General features: G+C 46.2%; 1 protein-coding gene across 5 annotated transcripts in view; it reads left to right on the forward strand.

Annotated features, from left to right (window-relative positions):
• The first annotated feature begins 911 nt into the window (after positions 1 to 911).
• crtac1b (cartilage acidic protein 1b) overlaps positions 912 to 15,893 on the forward strand; it is a 50,657-nt gene continuing 35,675 nt past the window's right edge. For 3 of the 5 annotated variants that reach the window (XM_060925889.1, XM_060925886.1, XM_060925890.1), the window contains exons 1-4: positions 912 to 1,081; positions 4,486 to 4,685; positions 7,144 to 7,340; positions 7,430 to 7,566. In XM_060925889.1, the coding sequence (XP_060781872.1) occupies positions 4,492 to 4,685; positions 7,144 to 7,340; positions 7,430 to 7,566 (528 nt within the window). In that variant the 5' untranslated portion in view covers positions 912 to 1,081; positions 4,486 to 4,491. Of the gene's footprint in view, positions 1,082 to 2,921; positions 3,388 to 4,482; positions 4,686 to 7,143; positions 7,341 to 7,429; positions 7,567 to 15,893 lie in introns of those variants that run through there. The other 2 variants (XM_060925887.1, XM_060925888.1) reach the window with 2 other exon arrangements.

A 15,893-nucleotide genomic window follows, 5' to 3' on the forward strand; every position in this document is an offset into this window, starting at 1 on the left:
ACACATAGACACAGACAACCATTCACACTCACATTCACACCTACGGTCAATTTAGAGCCACCAGTTAACCTAACCTGCATGTCTTTGGACTGTGGGGGAAACCGGAGCACCCAGAGGAAACCGACACAGACACGGGGAGAACATGCAAACTCCACAGAGAAAGGCCCCCGCCGTCCACTGGGCTCGAACCCAGAACCTTCTTGCTGTGAGGCGACAGTGCTAACCACTACACCACCAGGTGCAAGCGAACCTGAGCACATGAAATCTTATGATGGATAAATCATCTCTCTCTAGCCACGTTCTATCCTGTTCTACAGGGTCGCAGGCAAGCTGGAGCCTATCCCAGCTAACTACGGGCGAAAGGCGGGGTACACCCTGGACAAGTCGCCAGGTCATCACAGGGCTGACACATAGACACACAACCCTTCACACTCACATTCACACCTACGGTCAATTTAAAATCACTAGTTAACCTGCATGTCTTTGGACTGTAGGGGAAACCGACACAGACACGGGGAGAACATGCAAACTCCACACAGAAAGGCCCCCGCCGGCCACTGGGCTCGAACCCAGAACCTTCTTGCTGTGAGGCGACAGCGCTAACCACCACACCACCAGGTGCAAGCGAACCTGAGCACATGAAATCTTATGATGGATAAATCATTTAAAAACAATTCTAGGACAAGAGATGGTCCGAGAGTCATGTGACAAGCCCATTCTTTTGATTAATGTCTTTAACAGTTTCATTCAGCCCATGTTAAAGGGAACTGATCTCAGATCAGAGGAGAAGCGCAGCAGACTCGGCTCCTTCTCCTGCCGCAGGTTTGGCTCCGCCCTCCGCGCGCGTCATTGGCTATATCTTTTTAAGTATTCACTGTGAGCTCGTATTATTGGGCAGATTCTTACACAACTGGTTTCATAAACTCTGATGTGGAAGAAGTTGTGTAAACAAGAATAGAAAAAGAAGAAAAAAAATTCAGGGACAGCTCTGGAGCACACAAGAGTGGTTCTGGAAATCCGCTGAGAATCGCACCGGAGGAAACCTTTCAGCTCACCGGAGACGTCTGATTCCTGGAGGAGTGTGAGTGTGCTGCTCCTGGGGCTCCTGGGGCTCTCGGCATGTCCCTGTAGAAAGTTTACCAGCGGACCATCATCATCACCATTGCATGCTGCGTGCGCATTTTCTCTCACAACACACCAGTCATTTATCAGTAATGTCGCTATCTGATGTTTTGTAGATGACAGGAGAAGTTATTTTCTTTCTTTCTGAAATCTGAAAGAGATATAGAATAGAATAGAATAGAATAGAATGCCTTTATTGTCACTATACACATGTACAATGAGATTAAAGATTTGTTCAGCATCAGGGTCAGTCAGTGATCATTTTGTTTCCTGAGCCATCATTTTTGAACTTTTTGCATGAGATAGGTTTCTTCTTCTTCTTCTTCTTCTTCTTCTGTTGTTGTTGTTGTTGTTGTTGTTGCCTAGTTTGAAATGATTCATGAAAAACCATGCACTGAGCTGTAAATGATCTGTTTGCTTCCTGTAGACTAATAAGAGAAGAGCAGTGCTATAGCATCATTGATTCAGAAATGAATCTATGCCTGAGAAGTTTGCTTGCTGTCAGTGTTTGTAGCTGAAGTCCTTCAAGGGTAGAAGAGTCTCGGGTTCATCAACTGATGCTGCAGCACTTTGACGCAGTCATTTATGCGAAAATGATGTAAAAGCCTGCCTGACGCAAAATGAGAGCAAAACTATCAGGGGCTACATTCAGTACTGTGTAATGTCCAAGGCTACTAAATAACCTGCCTACAAAAGTCAAAATGCTAAAGTTTAATATTCAGCTTTACCACAGAACTGTCGTTTTGTTTATGTTCCCATGTCACATTATGATAAAGTAGTAGCTTGTTCTAAAGTTGTTTCCTACATGATTTATGCTATAAACATGTCTCATTAGGCAAGAATCCAAATGAAAAGTTTATATCTGAGAAATCAGGAGTGCTGAATTAACTCCTGCTTTTACTAAAATGCTACAAGTGCTTAAAGTGAGGGTTTTGTTTGTTTATAGTGATATTTGTATGGGTAGTACTGAGAGTCTTGGACAGTCCACAGCTGCAGTGAGACCCCATATGGCACTTTAAGACGAACAGCATGTGTAAGGAGCCCTTCACCTATATAACGCTCGCCTTTTACTTGTCCTTACTATCCTTTATCGCTGGACAGTCGTTTTATACTATCCATTTAATGTTGTCATAACTTGGCCTGTAATGCAGGTTGGCCTGTTTCCAATTCAGTCCAGAACACATTCTTCAGCAAATACAGCAAAATGCCTTATACACAGCTTAATTTCTGCTCCTTTAATCATCAGCATGACAATGCTTCTTTATTCAAACCCATCGTTTAATATTTTATTTTAAAGACAGCATCAGTACCAGGTGTTGTCCTCTGTCCTTAGAATCGCTGCGTAATAGATAAAACGACACATTCATTTTTCATTGAGCGTTTCCTCTAAGCTGATTCCCACTCCATTAGTCACCATAATGGTTACACCTTTGTGTTTAAGCAATCAGACACTTTCGTTATATCTATTATGTCTGAAACATACAGTAGTAACAAAATAACTGGATTTTGTGTGGATGTGTGTATGCTTTAAATGTTGTTTATTTAACAAGGGCACCTTTGTCACATTGAGGACTTTTGTAATTTGTGTCATCATAGTGCATTATATGAATCCATGCAAACCTTTATACATCTTGCTGCCATGTGAAATTTGCTGTGCTCATTTCTTCTTGCTTTTACATTTCAGTTATTTCTCCCTCACACCTCCCTTTTCTTTTATGTCATTTCTTCATTACTGTTTCACCTCAGTTATGTACCATCGTGCTTCCAGACGTTTAAGCTTCAGTGCCTAGACTTTATCAGTACATCTTCTAAAGTACTAGTCAGTGTGATGAATTCACTCTATACATCTTTTGACAGACCACAGAATCTAGTCCACTACTGCATTTATCCACAGACAATCCACTGTTCAATTTTAAACACTCTCATTCAGTTGACCTCATTTAGTAGATGCTCCAGTGTCTTTGACTCTTGTTTTTGTCACATATGGATTTTGCTGTCCAAAATGTCTGCCCCATGTGCAGTGCGATTGCTTTTACTCTCAGGTCTTAATTTAGACCTGGTCTCTCACCTGCCTTCACTCCTCTGATTCATGCTTTTGCCCTGTAAGTGAAGTGTTGACCAGATAATTGCCTCTTAACAGGGGAAAACATTGAGACATCCTAAATCCAGCTGTCAGTGAAGTGGTGTTTCTTATTGCGCTTTGTGCACACTTGCCCACACAGAGAAGTTTAAAGCTACATCCTGTACAGCAAGCAAAGTAAATACGTGAGCATCAAGCATCTCCTGGTGGTTGGTTATGTTGTTACCACTTAAAGCATCTTTTAACGTATTAGTCTTTGTTTAAGATTTAACAACTACATGTCTGTTTAACCATTTTGTATAATCTGGTCTACTATTTAACATGCTGTAAATTTACAGTATATAAGATGCAATTCACTGGATAAAGATTTATTTTATCTTGTACTGAATGTATTTATGTCTTTTATGTTGTGCACAATTTAAGGTTAAACATAAAATTTACATTTAAGGAACATAAAGTACTTTGCAGTTAATGGCTACTGTCCATGATACATTATAAAAGAATTAAGGCTAACTAATAATTCAAAGACCAAAGGACTTCTCATCTCATCATCTCTAGCCGCTTTATCCTTCTACAGGGTCGCAGGCAAGCTGGAGCCTATCCCAGCTGACTACGGGCGAAAGGCGGGGTACACCCTGGACAAGTCGCCAGGTTATCACAGGGCTGACACATAGACACAGACAACCATTCACACTCACATTCACACCTACGCTCAATTTAGAGTCACCAGTTAACCTAACCTGCATGTCTTTGGACTGTGGGGGAAACCAGAGCACCCGGAGGAAACCCACGCGGACACGGGGAGAACATGCAAACTCCACACAGAGAGGCCCTCGCCGGCCCCGGGGCTCGAACCCAGGACCTTCTTGCTGTGAGGCGACAGCGCTAACCACTACACCACCGTGCCGCCCACCAAAGGACTTAATCCAAGAAATTAAGAATGTATTTGACGTTGTGTAACAGCTGTGGTACCATGGGACTATGCAATTTTATATAGAAAATCAGGAAAAAAAAAAAATCACATTTGACATTTGAGTGTCACTGAGTTTATGATACAAATTAAATGTTGAGTGGTACTTTTAATTTAATAATTGTTTTATTTTGAAAATTGTAACATAACATAAGATTAGCCATGGGTTAGCTGGCTGTTAGACACTCCCAAATCAAGAATTTCAGATTCCAGTAGATGGCTACCTTGCCTAAAAAAAGTGCCTTTCACACGACTTACATGGTGGCGTACCTGGTCAGAAAGGAAACACTAACACTATACATGTGTTCAGCAGGTGACCATGTATGTGTGGATGATAGCGGTAGCTCTCAGTATGGTGGCACAGTGCTTGGCTCAGCGCTCAGAACCCATGTTTGTAGCTGTCACTCAGAGTGTGCTGCCCCCTGACTATGAAAACAACCCCACTCAGCTGAATTATGGCATGGCTGTCACTGATGTGGATGGGGATGGGGACCTGGAAATATTTGTGGCTGGGTGAGTATTTTGTTCTATGTCTGCATCAGAATTTTAAAACACAAGACCTACAAAAGAAAAAAAACCGTTTTGGGACAATAATTGAATTGAAATTAGGTTTTGGTCAAAGCACAGCAGATACTAAATAAGGGGTTTAAGAAGATGAATTTAATAAAAATTTCATCTCATCTCATCTCATTATCTCTAGCCGCTTTATCCTGTTCTACAGGGTCGCAGGCAAGCTGGAGCCTATCCCAGCTGACTACGGGTGAAAGGCGGGGTACACCCTGGACAAGTCGCCAGGTCATCACAGGGCTGACACATAGACACAGACAACCATTCACACTCACATTCACACCTACGGTCAATTTAGAGTCACCAGTTAACCTAAGCTGCATGTCTTTGGACTGTGGGGGAAACCGGAGCACCCGGAGGAAACCCACGCGGAGAACATGCAAACTCCACACAGAAAGGCCCTCGCCGGCCACGGGGCTCGAACCCAGACCTTCTTGCTGTGAGGCGACAGCGCTAACCACTACACCACCGTGCCGCCTAATAAAAAATTTTTTTGAATAATTTCGACTAATTCATATGGATTTATTTTGAAATAGAGGTAATTATATGGCACTCTCTTTTGTTAGGGAGATTTTTGTAAGATTGAAATCCTGCTGTATTTGACAGTGAGGTGTACTGGAGCTATGTAAATAGAGGAAATTACGCATTGGCATGAAGATATGAAGTTTATTTTGGAGTGGTGAATGTATAGTTCACGAGTGAATGAAATGAATGAGTCATATATTTTTCAACATGAGAAGATGCACTTCATATCTTTGCGCCACTGTGTAATATTCTTTATTACATAGACAAATCCACAAAAAAAACCCACACACACAACCAACCCACAAACCCCACAAGTCATCCATCCATCCATCCATCCATTATCTGTAGCTGCTTATCCTGTTCTACAGGGTCATAGGCAAGCTGGAGCCTATCCCAGCTGACTATGGGTGAGAGGTGGGGTACACCCTGGACAAGACGCCAGGTTATCGCAGGGCTGACACAGAGACAAACAACCCTTCACACTCACACCTACGGTTAATTTAGAGCCACCCCACAAGTTAATCAAAAGAATTTTAATTTTGAACCGGTTCGCTATTTTGACGATGCACATCAAGTCAGGGGGAAAACACTGGGAGTGATGTCATCGGAGTGAAATATGTCACTCAGATCTGGGATGTATTTTGTATGAAAAATGCGAGTTTTTCAACACAAGAAGATAAACTTCATATCTTCAAGCTGACATGTGATTTTCTTTTTATTATATAGACACATTCACAAACAAAATGTACCCAAATTTTTTCAAAACAATTAATCAATTTCCTCATGAGTGAAGATGTTGAAAAATATGTTACTCAATGTCCCGGGTGTAGTTCATGTGAAAAATTTGAGTGCCGTATTTCCCAGTAAAACACTTGTGGCTATATAATAATACACAATGCAGGAATTCACAATGACTCTGTTTGAATAGCAAATTTTGTTTTCCACAAATCAAGATATTACCATATTAACCTTGATAGCAGCGTTCATTTTCTTGAAGAGAACTAAGACTGAAAATGTTCATCAATGACATTTTATTCCCTGATGAAAACAAATGTATGCTAACGTTAAAGCTTCATAGTTGGAGAAAGATGCTGTCATACAACCGCATGCAACTGTTATACAACCTCACTTTATAACATTACAGCCTTTTTTGATCACCATGTTCATTTTTCATCCAAATTTTTTATCCTCTAGAAAAATCAGCTGTCCTACTGTCTGTTTTGTTAGGTTGATATAATACTAGCTATGATATAAATATAGAACACACATTCTTATAAAGAAACAGCTGACTGTTCGAGAAACAGTCATAGCCATATGATAATTTTAGAAGAACACAATTTACCTACACACATCAGAAAAGAAGCCAGAGAAAGACTTCAGTAAGGGAGAATAGCAATGTGCATTTGGCGTTCCATTTAAGAAAGAATTAAAATTTAAGAAATAAGGGGATTTGTGTTTTGGATACTTATTAACATATGTAATATGTAACAAAATGGGAAAATTGTAGGAAACAAACAAACACACACACAAACAAACAAACATGGACTAAAACCTTTCATTAAATCTGTGCAGAGTTTCCCAAAAGCATCATAGCACAAAGATCATCATTAAATGATAGAGCAAGCAGCACAATGAACACTTTCTCTCCTTGTTAAGATGCTCTTAGAGTTAAGAGGCTTTTGGGAAACCCACCACAGTTCAATTTCAGGTGGATTAAAATGTTGTGGTTTTGATAAACTAAATCTAGATCAAAACTAGCAGTGACTACATTTCTAAAATAAAACTAACCTTTAACACTCTTAAAACTTAAATTCAACTAGCAAAGGATATGAAATGATAACTGTAATTAATATCCAAAAAATAATGATTCCACCTGCAGGTACAATGGCCCAAACCTGGTGCTGAAGTACGATAACGCAAAGAAGAGATTAGTGAACCTTGCCGTAGACAACCGCAGTTCACCGTATTATGCACTCAGAGATAGACAAGGGAATGCACTTGGAGTCACAGCATGTGATATAGATGGTGATGGGAGGGAGGAGATCTACGTCCTCAACTCCAATAATGCTTTCTCTGGTACGTACATCCAAATATTATCATGTGGAGATACAAACACACAAGACATGTTTATTTATACAATACAATATTCTGCTTTCTTTGTCCAGGTCGAGCAACGTACACTGATAAGCTCTTCAAGTTTCGGAATGGACGATTTGAGGATCTTCTAAACGATGAGATAAATGAACAGAGAGATGTGGCGAATCGAATGGCAGGTCGTTCTGTAGCTTGTGTGGATAGAAAGGTAACAGATCCTCATCACATTTCATCTGATGAGTCTCTCAGACATCCTGTCAGTTTGTCCTGTCCCTTGTTAATCATTTGTGGGGAAACACACAAATACACATCGACAGCTATGGTTAAAGTCGACTGAGAGGCAGGTGGTGAGCCAGGAGAAGCTGTAAACCTCATTTTTATGAAATATTTCTATCTGACAGAGCATCATGTTACAAGATAAGACCTTCTATGAGAACTACGAGAAGTGTGGATGAAAGATTATGCTATTCCATACAATCCTGAGCTAATCAGCAACATTTGATAGATTGCTTATGGTGTAAATTATTTGGATGATAGCCAAAGTACAATAAGCTGAACTGCATATTTTTGGCTTCCCCACTCTTCTCCACTGCCGTCAGCAATGAACGATGTCCACTTATCCTGTGAGGCAGCAACCAAGGGATTGAAATAGATTTTTTGATTGCAGCTCCATTTGACTGAGCAATAAGAGGATGCTGTTCTGCAGCACTGCATAAATGATGTAGCACAGCTGGGTGAGATTGTAAACTAAAACAAAAACACAAAATGTGTTCAGTCTAGCTTTAACTGAACTGTGGGGGGAAAAAAAACCAAAAAACATGGCATCATTTACTAACAGCAAGGACCTCCTGAGAGATCCCCCAGAAGACGGTAATAAACATTTAATTAGTGCCATAGATTATTAATCCTGTCTCTTTCAGAAGTTGCAGTCATACAAGGGCAATAGCAATGATTAGTACGATGAAATACCAGCAAATGAGATATTATGTGCTAAAGCTCATAGAGGTCTGATCCTATTTATCCATCTGCTCGATTCCCATCAACATACAGGACAATGAGTACTGAAAAGCAATTTTTCAGAATGTGTCCTGTTTGATAGTGAAGTGCTGCAATTTATCTCTTAAGGGTGGACAGGGAGATGTATTGACGTGCTCATGGAATGGAGATAGATTGGTTCTCACCTCACTCCTATCTGCATGGGCCTGTAATTATCCATGAGCTTATGGCTGCGACTGGAATCCTTTCCAACAGAAGCAGGATACATTAGAGGAAAAGAGTCGCATTTAACCAGCAGAGCACTGGCTTTCTCTTAATCTAATTGCATTATAATGAAGCACAGAGACAAAAGTCTTTTTGACCTTGAGGTCAATGGACCCTTTTAGGAACACCAGTCGGCAGTTTTTAAAGGAAATGTCCAGCCTGGAAACCTGAAACGCATTTCACGTCTTTCCAAATTATAGTGATTTGAAATGAGAGTGTCAAAAAAAAGACCTACATATAATTTTTCTAATTTTGCAAATTAATACATTCCTTAATCTATAATGGAGCCATCCAATAATGTAACCAAAATATTATACTGTAAAACACCCTATAAATGTGACTTTGTAGGCCAAATAAGTGTCTGCTATGCATTACTTTCCATTTATACATCGCTGACTTTCTCCAAACTTGATTTTCTGTTAAAATGATCATACATTAAACGTTTTCACTAATTTGTCCGGATTGGTTGGACCAAATTTAACAAATGACCCCTTATTTTAAAAGTAATTAACTGTCTATGAGGATGTAGCGCGGACAATGCGTGGGTGGAGCACAGAGGACGGCAGGACAACGTTTGGGAGGTAGTAACAGCGTATTTTATTAATAAACTTTTCAGTCTAAAAGAACTCGCAGCACACAGACACACTCTCAGCCTCCACTCCCGGGTCGCGCTCCCTCTGCTCTCTCTCAGCCTCTTAAAATAGGGAGCGGTTTACTGGGAAAACACACACAAAACACAGGTTAATTACCGTCAGGTGTAGCGAATCTGCCACTCACCTTCCCCGGCTCCACCCTCCTGTCACAGACCGATGCTTGACCACGCCCCCGCTGCCACATACCCCCACCGCCCGACTCAGGCCGGGCGCCCGTCCGGCCCGCAGCCGACTCCCCCCCCCCCCCCCTTGACGGGAGAGGAAGTCCGCCACGACCATCTGCGCCCCCGGCCTGTGGACCACCTTGAAGTTGAAGGGTTGGAGTGCCAGATACCAACGGGTGATCCGCGCGTTGGCATCCTTCATGCGGTGGAGCCACTGGAGGGGCGCGTGGTCCGAACAGAGGGTGAAAGAGCGCCCCAGCAGGTAGTAACGGAGGGCGAGGACCGCCCACTTGATCGCCAGGCACTCCTTCTCAATGGTGCTGTAGCGCCCCTCACGCACTGACAGCTTGCGGCTGATGTATAGGACTGGGCGGTCCTCCCCCTCCACCTGCTGGGACAAAACGGCCCCCAGCCCTCTGTCCGACGCATCCGTCTGCAACAAAAAAGGGAGAGAGAAGTCAGGGGAGTGTAAGAGTGGCCCCCCACACAGTGCAGCCTTTACCTCAGAGAAAGCCCGCTGGCACTGCTCCGTCCACTGGACCGGATCTGGTGCCCCCTTTTTAGTGAGGTCAGTCAGCGGGCTGGTGACGTCCGAATAATTAGGTATAAACCTACGATAGTAGCCAGCCAGCCCCAGGAACTGTCTCACCCCCTTTTTGGTCTTGGGCCTCGGGCAGGCCGCAATCGCTGCAGTCTTATTAATTTGGGGACGCACCTGCCCGTTGCCCAAGTGGAAGCCCAGATACCGTACTTCCACCCGCCCAATCGCACACTTCTTCGGGTTGGCTGTGAGCCCCGCTCGCCTCAGCGACCTAAGGACGGCCCTCAGGTGTTGCAGGTGCCGCTGCCAGTCATTGCTATAAATGATGATGTCGTCTAGGTACGCGGCCGCATAGGTGGCGTGCGGCCGGAGGACTCGGTCCATCAGCCGCTGAAACGTAGCGGGCGCCCCAAACAGCCCAAACGGAAGTGTGACGAACTGGTGTAAGCCGAACGGTGTGGAAAAGGCCGTTTTCTCTCGGGATAATGGAGTCAAGGGGATCTGCCAATATCCCTTCGTCAAATCCAGTGTCGAGTAAAAGCGAGCCGTGCCTAGTCGATCGAGCAGCTCATCAATACGAGGCATTGGGTATGCGTCGAATTTAGACACCGCGTTGACTTTTCTATAGTCCACACAGAACCGGACCGACCCGTCGGCCTTGGGAACCAAGACCACTGGGCTGCTCCAGTCACTGTGGGACTCCTTGACGATGCCCATTTCGAGCATGGCCTGAAGTTCTTCCCGAACCACCTTTTTTTTGTGTTCGGGTAGTCTATAAGGGCGGCTACGCACTACCACCCCCGGGGGCGTCTCTATGTGGTGTTCTATGAGGTTCGTGCGACCGGGCAGGGGCGAGAACACATCCGAAAACTCGGCCTGCAACTGGGCGACCTCCGCGAGTTGGGTCGGGGAGAGGTGGTCTCCACAGGGGACCGGAGAGGTACGTGATGCCAATGACCCTTTGGGGACCTCCGGCCCCAGCTCCGCCTTCTCCGGAACTACCGACACCAACGCCACGGGGACCTCCTCATTCCAGAGTTTCAGCAGATTGAGGTGGTAGATCTGTAGCGCCCCCTCCCTGTCTGTTCGCCTAACCTCGTAGTCGACGTCCCCGACTCGCCGTGTGACCTCAAAGGGTCCTTGCCACTTGGTGATTAATTTGGAGCTCGATGTGGGCAACAGGACGAGTACCTTCTCTCCCAGAGTGAACTCTCTAAGGCGCGTGCCCTTGTTGTACAGGTGGACTTGCCGTTCCTGGGCCTGCCGCAAATTCTCCTGAGTTAGGTGGGTGAGCGTGTGGAGTTTTGCGCGCAGATCCATAACGTACTGAATTTCGTTTTTGCTCTGTGAAGGTCCCTCCTCCCAATTTTCCCGCAGTACATCTAAGATGCCGCGCGGCTTACGCCCGTATAATAATTCAAACGGGGAAAACCCCGTGGAGGCTTGGGGGACCTCTCGCACTGCAAACAACAAGGGTTCGAGCCACTTATCCCAGTTACGTGCGTCCTCACTTACGAATTTTTTAATAATATTCTTGAGGGTGCGATTGAACCGTTCAACTAAACCGTCCGTCTGTGGGTGATAAACGCTGGTGCGGATCGGCTTAATACCTAGTAGCCCATACAGTTCGCTCAGTGTTCGTGACATAAACGAGGTGCCTTGGTCAGTCAGAATCTCTTTCGGGATTCCAACCCGGGAGATGACGTGGAAGAGGGCCTCTGCAATACTGCGTGCTGAGATATTGCGAAGAGGCACCGCTTCCGGGTATCGCGTTGCATAGTCCACCAGGACTAATATAAAGCGGTACCCTCGTGTTGACCGATCTAATGGCCCAACGAGATCCATCCCAATTCTTTCGAACGGGGTCTCGATTAATGGTAGGGGGCGCAAGGGCGCTTTTGGAATGGCCGCTGGATTTACTAACTGGCATTCGCGGCACGCCGTACACCACTTACGGACGTCGCCGCGAATCCCCGGCCAATAGAATCGGGCCATTATCCGGGCGAGTGTCTTATCCTGCCCGAGGTGTCCAGCCATGGGATTAAAGTGGGCCGCCTGGAATACCAATTCCCGGCGGCTCTTTGGAATTAATAACTGGGTGACTCGCTCTTTCGTCTGAGTGTCCTGCGTCACTCGATATAATCTATCCTTCAAAATGGAAAAATAGGGGAAGGACGGGGTGGCGTTCGGCTGGAGCGTTTGACCATCGATTACTCTCACTTGGTCAAACGCGTGTCGCAGAGTCTCGTCTCGCGATTGTTCCAGTGGGAAATCCATGAGGGATTCCCCAATAGAAAGAGGGGCCGGCGGCTCCTCCCCCTGTCGCGGAGGTGATGTAGACGGCTCTGCGACCGCCGCTCCAGCCAAAGCGACACCGGGACCCTCCCCCGTCAACCGGCAGGACCCACTCTTTACTAGGCGTGCCATTAAACCCCGAAATCCCGGCCAATCGGTCCCCAAGATCAAAGAGTGGGTAAGGCGAGGATTAACCGCCGCCTTCACTATAGATTTTTCCCCTCTAAAATATATGTGGACTGACACCAACGGGTAGCTGTGAATATCCCCGTGCACACACAACACCTTCACCCCTTGTGCTCCCCCCAATGCCTCGTCTTGCACCAGGCTTTGGCGGATCGAGGTCTGATTGCAGCCTGAATCCACCAACGCCTGATATGTAGCCCCTTGTACACTTACCGGTATGCGATACGCTCCGGCCCGATCGAGGGCAGCCTCTGGCGCGTCGGGGATCCGCACCACCGCCCCCACCTCCATCGCTGCACATTGTTGCTGCAGGTGGCCCGGTTCCCCGCAGCGCCAGCAAACCGGCCCGGGCCTCCCCTCTGCAACTGTGTTCTGGGGCTCACTCACCTGAGGGGGGGGGGGAGAGACAGACACAGAAGGGAGAAACGGGAGGGCACCACGGGCCGGCTGGGGTGGGGCCGGCCCCCGCCTCCGTGGTGGGGGAATGGGGCGAGGACGGGACACGGGAGGAGGGGGGGGAAGACAGAGAGAGAGGGGGGGAAGACAGAGAGAGAGAAGAGGAGACAGAAGACGATGTCATCCGTTGTCCTGCCGCCGGTACAGCCGCCAGATGATCCTCCGCCAGTCCTACGGCCTGATCCAGCGACGCCGGGCGGTGGCACTGGACCCACTCCGCGGTTCCGGCTGGTAAGCGGGCAACGAACTGTTCCAGCGCCACCTGGTCGATGATTCCCTCGGCGTCGCGATCTTCGGCCCTCAGCCACCGCCAGCAGGCGTCCCGGAGCTGCTGGCCAAACGCGAACGGGCTGCCGGCTTCCTCCATCCGCAGCGCGCGGAAGCGCTGGCGCTGCTGCTCCGGCGTGCGCCCCACGCGCTGGAGGACGGCCCGGCGAAGGTCAGCGTAGGCCAGCCGGCGGTCGGCGGGGAGCTGTAATGCGGCCAGCTGCGCCTCTCCAGTCAGGAGGGGGAGGAGGCGCGCCGCGCGCTGCTCCATCGGCCACCCCGAGGCTTCGGCGACCTGCTCGAACAAGGTGATGAAAGCCTCGGGGTCGTCCTGCGGGCCCATCTTGGTCACAGTGAGGGGAGACGGGCCCGCGGCCGGGGCGCTGGTGGACCCCGCCGACGCGAGGAGCCGCCGGAACGCCTCTCGATCTTCCTGTTGAGCCAGCACCAGGGCTTCGAAGCGGCGCTCCTGCTCCGTTCGGAGCGTGACGAGTGCCTGGTGCTGGCTCTGCTGAGCCGTGGCGAGGGCGTGGACCAAGTCCGCGAACGGGGAGGATTCCATGGAGCTGTAGCATTGGTGCTCCACCTTTTCCCGGGTTTCAGCACCACTGTAGCGCGGACAATGCGTGGGTGGAGCACAGAGGACGGCAGGACAACGTTTGGGAGGTAGTAAAAGCGTATTTTATTAATAAACTTTTCAGTCTAAAAGAACTCGCAGCACACAGACACACTCTCAGCCTCCACTCCCGGGTCGCGCTCCCTCTGCTCTCTCTCAGCCTCTTAAAATAGGGAGCGGTTTACTGGGAAAACACACACAAAACACAGGTTAATTACCGTCAGGTGTAGCGAATCTGCCACTCACCTTCCCCGGCTCCACCCTCCTGTCACAGACCGATGCTTGACCACGCCCCCGCTGCCACAGAGGAATATCCAATAAAACTGCTTTTAATTTTTTTTTTTGACCAACTGGACTTCTTTTGTGGTCGCATGCCCCATTTCTTTGGTTGTGACTTCAGATCTCCAGGGTCCCTGGTTTGATCCTGAGCTTGTGATATCGTGTGTGGAGTTTCTCATGAGCTCCCTGTGTCTGCATGGGTTTCCTGTGGGTTTTCTGGTTTCCTCCCACCTCCAAAAAACATGCTGATTGGTGGATTGGCAGAGTTACATTACCACATGAATTAATAGTTTGTTTGTTTTTTGGATAGTGCTTTTATTTTATTTTATTTTATTATTCCCTTAATAGTTAGCAGTTGTTTGTCAGTTTGAAGTCACAGAGGGACATTTCTAGTGTAGTTTCAATAGGATAATTTTTTAACAAGCATAAGAGATAATGACCAGGTTTTGATGTTAGCACCTAAAAACAAAAGAGCAACAGCTTCCTTTATCACTGACCATTTTCAGCCATGTTCAACATCATCCATAGCCACTTATCCTGTTCTACAGGGTTGCAGGCAAGCTGGAGCCTATCCCAGCTGACTATGGGCGAGAGGTGGGGTACACCCTGGACAAGTCATCAGGTTATCGCAGGGCTGACACAGAGACAAAGAACCATTCACACTCGCATTCACACCTACAGTCAATTTAGAGCCACCAATTAGCCTAACCTGCATGTCTTTGGACTGTGGGGGAAGCCAGAGCACCCGGAGGAATCCCACACAGACACAGGGAGAACATGCAAACTCCACACAGAAAGGTGTGGAAAGGCTCGAACCCAGGACCTTCTTGCTGTGAGGCAACAGTGCTAACCACTACACCACCATGCCACCGCTGTTCAACATCATAGTAATGAGAAATTCACTATAGGTGTGGATGTTTTACAACCCCAAATGAGAAAAAGTTGGGACAGTATGGAAAATGCAAATAAAAAAGAAAGTAGTCATTTCTAAATTCACTTTGACTTGTATTTCATTGCAGACAGTTTGAACACAAGATATTTCATATTCTATCTAGTCATTTTCATTTGTTAATATACATTCATTCCTCTGTTTCAGGTCTGAAGTCACATTTTTCAGAATGTGAACACATTCTAAAAAAAAAAGATGGGACGGGGCAGTTTAGGGATCATCATGAGAAAAAAAAATTTAAATAATGATGTGATTTGAAACAGGTGACATCAACAGGTGATTGAAATCATGATTTGGTACATAAATCAGTATCCAGGAAAGACCTAGTCTTTGAGGAACAAACATGGGCCGAAGATCTCCAGGATGTCAACAAATGCGTGAGAAAATTATTGAAATGTTTAAAAACAATGTTTCACAAAGAGAGATAGGAAGAGATTTGGATATTTCAGCCTCTATGGTACATAACATTATTAAATGATTCAAGGAATCTGGAGGAATTTCAGTGCATAAAGGAAAGGACACAAGCCTAAGCTGAACACCTGTGATCTCTGATCCCTCAGACAGCACTGCATCAAGAACCATCACTCATCTATAGCTGATCTAACCACATGGGCTCAGGATTACTTTAGCAACATTTGTGAAGCTAAAATACAGTGTTACATCCACAAATACCAGTTAAAACTTTACTGTACAAAAAGGAAGCCTTATATTAACTGTGTCCAGAAGCACCATCGACTTTTCTGGACTTGGAGGCATCTGGGATGGACCATCACACAGTGGAAATGGGTATTGTGGTCCGATAAATCAGTATTTCAAGACTTTTTTGGAAGAAATGGATGCTATGTTTCCTGGACCAAAGAGGAAAAGGA

Source organism: Neoarius graeffei, chromosome 7 (assembly GCF_027579695.1).
Source record: "Neoarius graeffei isolate fNeoGra1 chromosome 7, fNeoGra1.pri, whole genome shotgun sequence".
In the NCBI taxonomy this organism is placed as follows: Eukaryota; Metazoa; Chordata; class Actinopteri; order Siluriformes; family Ariidae; genus Neoarius; species Neoarius graeffei.